Below are 8,083 nucleotides of genomic sequence, written 5' to 3'. Positions count from 1 at the left end.
GCCACCCTGAGAAATCTGACTCAGCGGGACTGAATACGTGCATCACTAACGAGGAATCCTCAGGGGATGCTGGCGCTGCCACCCGGGAAGCTTACTTTGAGAACTGCTGTCTAAGGAGCCCATCTATAGCCTGCCCACAGTCATCTCACTCTACGGGATGTGGCTACTTCTGACTACTTCCCATTGATTAGGACTCTACAGTTAAATGTTAATTTGTTAATTTGTAAAAAACTGATCCAATGTCATTGATTTGTGTCAGGTAAAGAAGATAACCCCAAAGGTCACAGGTTTTGTTGTCTTGCAGGACATTAACCAGATTTGTATGTAATTTGGCAATCTGACTTCAGTATCTCTTTTTTTCATTGACAGTTATTAGGCATAGCTATCCGTGTCTCACGGCCTCTGTTGAACAGGCTTTGTCTTCCTTCGGGTTCCCTCGCTAATGAGTTAAGTAAAATTCTGACTCACTTTTGGGTCTCATTTGTATGAGAAGTATGTTTTTAACAACTTGAAAATTATACTTTGATAAATAGCACATAAGTCCTGGTTGCCTACACAATATCATGCACTACTTCTACTTAACAAAGTGAACCCTGATTTGTTCAGAATAGCAACATACCTAGTTAAAACACTTGATCCAGGCCGGGCGCGGTGGCTCATGCCTGTAATCCTAACACATTGGGAGGCCAAGGCAGGCAGATCAGTTGAGCCCAGGAGTTCGAGACCAGCCTGGCCAACATGGTGAAACCCCATCTCTACTGAAAGCACAAAAATTAGCCAGGTGTAGTGGTGCATGCATGTAATCCCAGCTATTCGTGAGGCTGAGGCAGGAGAATCCCTTGAACCCGGGAGGCGGCGACTGCAGTGAGCTGAGATGAAGCCACTGCACTCCAGCCTGGGTGACAGAGTGAGACCCTGTCTAAAAAAAACAAAAACACGGGCTGGGCGCGGTGGCTCATACCTGTAATCGCAACACACTATGAAGCCAAGGCAGGTGGATCACTTGAGGTAAGGAGTTCGGGACCAGCCTGGCCAACGTGGTAAAACCCCATCTCTACTAAAAATACAAAAATTAGCTGGGTGTGGTGGGGAGGCACCTGTAATCCCAGCTACTTGGGAAGCTGAGGCAGGAGAATCGCTTGAATGCAGGAGGTGGAGGTTGCAGTGAGCCGAGATCGTGCCATTGCACTACAGCCTGGGTGACCAGAGTGAGACTCCGTCTCAGAAAAAAGAAAAAAAAAAAAACCACTTGATTCTGGTTCCCTTGCATCTAGTGTCAGCCATGTGACTCCTTCCTAACCAATGATATACAATCAGTAGTCTTTGAGGACAGCATCACTTCCAGAACACAAAGGCAAAAGCTTCCCAGGAGAAATCCCCTCTGCTTTCTGTGTTTGTCTTGACTGGAATACACATGTGATGGATGGAGACATAGCAGCCATCCTGCAACCTTGGGGATGAAGTCCATAAGCTAAGAATGGCAGATCAGACAGCTAGAAGCCTGAGTCTACGGTGATATAGAGTCTGCTCTATATAAGCCCAACACTGCCTACTTAGGGACTTCTTCTTTGAATTTATTTGATGTGAGAGAAATAAAACCCTATGAAGCCAGTTTTCTATCATTTGTAGCATAATAATGCATTCTTAAATGATAGAGCACATGTACTGGGTTTGACCAAAAAGAGATCTACAACGTGCTTCTAGGAAAAGCTTTCTTGCTGCTATAAAAGATACAGAAGAGATAACCCCTTTTGGTTCACAGATAACAGTGGGTCTGGATTGGTGCCCAGAAAGAGTGACCACCGGCCAGATGCAGCAGCTCATGCCTATAATCCTAGCACTTTGGGAGGCCAAGCAGGCAGATCACTTGAGGTCAGGAGTTCAAGACCAGCCTGGCCAACACAGAGGTGGAGGTTGCAGTGAGCTGAGATCACACCACCGCACTACAGCCTGGGCGGAAGAGTAAAACCATCTCAAAAAAAAAAAAGTGATCACCATCCCAGGACAGGAGGACAAGGTGAGCCATCAGGAGAGGTCAAGGCCATACCCTGAGATGGCAGAGACCAGAGCTGGAAAGACATAGGGTCTTTACGCTGGGTGGAGTCAGCTGTCTCAGTTCTGGAGGTGAGTCAAAGTTTTCTGTGATTTGCCCCAAGGGTAACCTTACTTAACTCCATCAATCCCCTGCTCGGAATCTAACTGGGGGGAATAGAGCCATGGAAGGTCTGACTCACTGGTTCCTACCCCTTCCTAGGCAGCATTCAAGACCCTAGCACCAGTGAAAGGTGGGGACTGGTGTCCTATGGGCCCCTGCTGCCACCACCCACCTACCTGCTCGTTCTTATGCTGGGTCATGTGAGACTTGAGCTGGAAGTAGGTGCTGAATTTGCTGGGGCAGAATTGGCACAGGTAGGAGCTGTCGATGAGGACCACCTGCTTGGGCTCCGGCTTGTCCCCCTCTTCCTCACCGGCTATGGGCAAGGCCTGGGGCTGTGGTGCACCTGGCAGGGGCTGGCCCAACCCTATGGAGAAAGCCAGGGAAGTCAGGACAAGGAGCCAGCCCATTCAGCAAGGACGCACAGAACCCCTACCCTGTGCTCCTCTGTGTTCACCCAGCACCTGCTACCCGCTTTGGGTCGGACTCTGTGCTTAAGGTGCTGCACTCACACTCAGCCGGTGTGCACTGATACGGCCAACCCCAGGCTCAAATACAGAAATGCTTCCTTTCTGAGTGCGAAACAGCTGCTGCCTCAGGCCTCCCCTCTCTGGCCTTCCCCTCAGACATTGCAGACCTCTCCACGGTTGTTAAAAATTCTGAACACCATCCTAGTTGTACTCATAATGCCTCCCCAGTCCCTTCTAATTGTAATCATCTGTCCGGGTGCGATGGCTCACACGTGTAATCCCAGCACTTTGGGAGGTCAAGGCGGATAGATCACTTGAGGTCAGAAGTTCGAGATCAGCCTGCCCAACATGGTGAAAGCCCGTCTCTACGAACAATACAAAAATTAGCCAGGCGTGGTGGAGGGTGCCTGTAATCCCAGCTACATGGGAGGCTGAGGCAGGAGAATTGCTCGAACCTGGGAGGCAGAGGTTGCAGTGAGCAGAGATTGTGCCACTGCACTCCAGCCTGGGTGACAGAGTGTGATTCTGTCTCAAATAATAATAATAATAATAATTGTAATCATCAGCCGGGTGCAGTGGCTCACGCCTGTAATCCCAACACTTTGGGAGGCCAAGGCGGGTGGATCACCTGAGTTCAGGAGTTTGAGACCAATCTGGCCAACATGGTGAAATCCCATCTCTAATAAAAATACAAAAAAAGTAGCTGGGCGTGGTGGCACACACCTGTAATCCCAGCTACTTGTGAGGCTGAGGCAGGAGAATTGCTTGAACTCGGGAGGCAGAGGTTGTAGTGAACCAAGATTGCGCCATTGCACTCCAGCCTCAGCGATAAGAATAGACTCCATTTCAAACAAACAAACAAAAAAAATTGTAATCATCTGTTTCATCATCCTTCCCTCACTACACTGTTCCTCACTTCCCTTGATATCAGGGACCTCTGGCCTCATCCCTGCAGGTCCAATGGCCGGGCACATAGTAGGCCTCTATAAATGTTTGCTAAATAGTTAAACCTTTGATGCTAGGCACTAAAGGAGCTTCAAAAGAAATAGAAGAAATGATTTATTCTGTAGGGCTGTGTGGTGGCTCATTCCTATAATCCCAGCACTTTAGGAGGCCAAGGAAGGAGGATCCCTTGAACCCAGGAGTTCAAGACCAGCCTAGGCAACATAATGAGACCCAATCTCTACAAAAAATAAACAAAATTAGCTGGGCATGGTTGCATGTGCCGGTGGTCCCACCTACCCAGGAAGCTCAGGTGGGAGGATCACTTGAGCCCAGGAGGTTGAGGTTGCAGGGAGCCACCACCGTGCCACTGGTCTCCAGCCTGGGTGACAGAGCAAGATCTTGTCTCGAAAGAAAATTTTTTTAAAGAAAAAAAAAAAAAAGGAGTTCACAAGAACTCAGAGGGCACACAGTAGGGCTAGTTCCAACAGGAAGCCCGAAAGAAGGTCAGATAAAAGTGGCTGCACATTGTTTTCCCAGCAAAACACTCCCTTCACTACCTAGCACGTGGCTGGCATTGCTCACCCTTGGGGCTACATGGGAATGGCTTAGACTCTGGCCTTACACTGTCCAATAAAGTGGTCCTGAGCCACACGTGGCTACTGAGAACTTGAAATGTGGCGCCAGGCATGATGGTTCACACTTATAATTCCGGCACTTTGGGAGGCTGAGGTGAGAGGATCACTTGAGCCCAGGAGTTTGAGACCAGGCTGGGCAACAAAGCAAGACCCTGTCACTACAAAAAAAAATTTTTTTTAACAATTAGCCAGGCACAGTGGTGCACCCCTGTCCCAGCTACTTAGGAGGCTGAGGAGAGAGGATCACTTGAGTTCAGGAGTTCGAGGCTACAATGAGTTATGATTGCACCACTGCACTCCAGTCTGGGGTGACAGAATGAGACCCTAACTGGAAAAAAAAAAACAAAACAGAAAGAAATGTATCCAGTCCATATCCAAATGTGCTATACATGTATTTACCTGCTGGATTTCAAAAATTTAGTAAAAAAAAGAATATAAAGTATATTTAATCTTTATATTATATGTTAAAATAATAATGTTAATATATTAGGTTAAATACCAGGAGATGGAGGTTGCATTGAGCTGAGATCATGCCACTGCACTCCAGCCTGGGCAACAGAGCAAGAATCCATCTCAAAAAAATATATACACACACACACACACACACACACACACACATTTAAATATATAAAAATATATATGGTTATATATATAATATATATGGTTAAATATATATGGTTAAATAAGATATATAATTAAAATTAATTTGATCTTTTAAAAAATTGTTTTTAATGTAGCTACTAGAAAATTTTATTTCATTTATTTAAGATTATTTTTGCCACTAAAGACAGAACTTATAAATTTTTTTAAAAATAGAGATGGGGTTTTACCATATTGCCCAGGCTGATCTTGAACTCCTGAGCTCAAGAGATCCTCTCACTTCAACCTCCCAAACTGCTGGGATTACAGGCGTGAGCCACCATGCCCAGCTGAACATTTTAAATTACGTATGTTGTTCATATTCTATTTCTGTTGGGCAGCAATGCTCTAAACCTAGTCAAGTTCTCAGTCTTCATGCAAGAAAGAAACTCAACCAATATCAGGGGTAGGAACATTAGCTCAGGGACAAATGATGAGAATCTCACATGTATAAAGAGCTTTGGAGACCAACTAACCATGGAGGTCAAACAGCATTCAACTTCTGATCAACTACACTGACTGCCTGGAGCAACACATAGAAAACAAATTCCGAGCAGGGATGATGAGGGAAGGCAAGGGTTGAAAAACTACCTGTTGGCCAGGCATGGTGGCTCATGTCTGTAATCCCAGCACTTTGGGAGGCCAAGGTGGGAGGATCACTTGAGGTCAGGAGTTCGAGACCAGCCTGGCCAACATGGTGAAGCCCTGTCTCTACTAAAAATACAAAATTAGCCAGGTGTGGTAACGGATGCCTGTAATCCCAGCTACTCGTGAGGCTAAGGCAGGAGGATCACTTGAGCCTGGCAGGCAGAGGTTGCAGTGAGCTGAGATAGCACCACTACACTCCAGCCTAGGTGGCAGAGACGCTGTCTCAAAAAAAGAAAAAAGAAAAACTACCTGTTGGTACAATGTCTAGTATTTGGGTGATGGGTACACTAGAAGCCCAGCCACCACCATTATACATCTAATACCCATGTAACAAACAAGCACATGTACCCCCTAAATCTAAAATTTTAAAAATAAACATAACTAAACATAGAAAAGGTAATGCCCATTTTACAAGGGCAACAATGCCACTAGATGACAGACATTTCCAGCTCCATTATTATAATCTTATGGGACCACTGTCACATATGCCATCTGTTACTCATGGAAACATCCTTACATAGCATGTGACTGTATTACTATGGTGGTTGTCAAATCGTTATTTTCTCATTTAATCATTATTTCTACTTTTATCAGTTCACATTTTACTATAAGAAAGGGCTTTCTTTAAATGTGGCACATACATACCACAGAATACTATGCAGCCATAAAAAAAAATGAGTTCATGTCTTTTGCAGGGACATGGATGAAGCAGCTGGAAACCATCATTCTCAGCAAGTTAAACAGGAACAGAAAACCAAACACCATATGTGCTCACTCACAGGTGGGAGTTGAACGATGAGAACATATGGACACAGGGAGGGGAACATCACACACGGGGGCCTGTCGGGGGGTGGGGGACAAGGTGAGGGAGAGCATTAGGACAAATACCTAACGCATGCAGGGCCTAAAACCCAGATGACGGGTTGATAGGTGCAGCAAACCACCATGGCACACGTATACCTATGTAACCAACCTGCACGTTCTGCACATGTATCCCAGAACTTAAAGCACAAGTTAAAAAAAAAGGCCTTTCTTTTATCCCCTATTTATTTATTCATTCATTTTAACAGTATGGGCTCTGTCTCTTATACACATCTAGATGTGTATAAGAGACAGCGTATACCTATGTAACCAACCTGCACGTTCTGCACATGTATCCCAGAACTTAAAGCACAAGTTAAAAAAAAAGGCCTTTCTTTTATCCCCTATTTATTTATTCATTCATTTTAACAGTATGGGCTCATAAATTTTTATTTTATAGTAGTCTCCCCTTATTTGCAGTTTTGCTTTCCATGATTTCAATTACCCTAAGTCAACCATGGTCTGAAAATATTAAATGGAAAATTCCAGAAATAAACAATTCATAAGTTAAAAAAAAAAAAAAAAGATTCTGAGGTGAGATCCAGGCTCAACAAAAAATGGGTAGGTGATTGAATAGTGATATCTGCCATGGGTACAGTATTAGAGTAATGCCACACATGTTGTATGTTTGTCATCCATCCTTTCATCTTATGCCACATTTTATAGATAAAGGTAGATTGAAGCCTAGAGAGGTCATGGGGGTTGCCCAAGGTCACACAGCTTGCAAAAAAATCTGTGAAGCAGCAGAAGAGAGGTGTGGGGAGCATGGCATTCCCTACTTCCACCCACCTGTGTTTTGCTCGTCCTCCTGCCTGCTGGGGTTCAGGGCCATGACCTGTACGGTCACAGAGTTTCGAGACACGGTGCCACCACTGTGTCCCGGAGGCCACACCTTGTGGGTCTGCATGTGTTTCTTAACATTAGACTTCTGGGCAAAGGCACGGCCACACGCAATGCACTGGAAGGGCTTCTCACCGGTGTGGCTGTGGAAGACAAGCTTGTCAGTGCCCTCCTGCAGGAACGGGGATGAGGCCTCAGCCCAGGAGCTCACAGCCACCAGGAAGGCCCAGAAAGAATATCCAGATGCCGCTGGCCACCATTCTGACACCACAGGGACAAGCCCCCTCACTGAGGCAGGCAGACCAGAGATGGAAAGACCCTGGGTTCTGGGTCACATTACTGAGCTGCTCATCAACAAACCCTGGAGCCGCCCTCCTCTGGCCATCTCATACTGTGAGAGAACATTTCCTAATTGTTCAGGCCCATTTAAATGAGGACTCCTGGCCTGGCACAGTAGTTCACACCTGTAATCCCAGCACTTTGGGAGGCTGAGGCAGGTGGATCACTTGAGGTCAGGAGTTTGAGACCAGCCTGGGCAACATGATGAAACCCTGTTTCTACAAAAAATACAAAAATTAGCTAGGTGTGGTGGTGCGAGCCTGTGGTCTCAGCTACTCAGAAGGCTGAGGTAGGAGGATAGCTTGAGCCTGGGAGGTTGAGGCTGCAATGAGCCGAGATTGCACCACTGCATTCCAGCCTGGGCAACAGAGCAAGGCCCTGTCTCAAAAAAGATAAAAAAAAATTAAATTCATTAAAATAAAACAAAACACAAAATTCAGTTTCTCAGTCTCACTATCCACATTCCAAGTGCTCAACAGCCATGTATTGTCAGTAGCTACCATATTGGACAGTGCCAATTTGAGCATTTCTTATTTTTTTTTTTTTTTTTT

General features: G+C 45.6%; 1 protein-coding gene across 2 annotated transcripts in view; it reads right to left on the bottom strand.

Moving 5' to 3' along the window:
• Positions 1 to 8,083, bottom strand: part of ZNF341 (zinc finger protein 341) — a 65,636-nt gene that overhangs the window by 32,810 nt on the left and 24,743 nt on the right. For both annotated transcript variants that reach the window (XM_011965155.1, XM_011965156.1), the window contains exons 7-8: positions 7,143 to 7,336; positions 2,332 to 2,522 (exon numbers count right to left, since the gene is read on the bottom strand). In XM_011965155.1, coding sequence (XP_011820545.1) covers positions 2,332 to 2,522; positions 7,143 to 7,336 — 385 coding nt within the window. The remainder of the gene's footprint in view (positions 1 to 2,331; positions 2,523 to 7,142; positions 7,337 to 8,083) is intronic.

Source organism: Mandrillus leucophaeus, unplaced genomic scaffold (assembly GCF_000951045.1).
Source record: "Mandrillus leucophaeus isolate KB7577 unplaced genomic scaffold, Mleu.le_1.0 Scaffold716, whole genome shotgun sequence".
NCBI classification, from domain to species: Eukaryota; Metazoa; Chordata; class Mammalia; order Primates; family Cercopithecidae; genus Mandrillus; species Mandrillus leucophaeus.
This window is presented reverse-complemented; position numbering and strand designations above follow the sequence as displayed.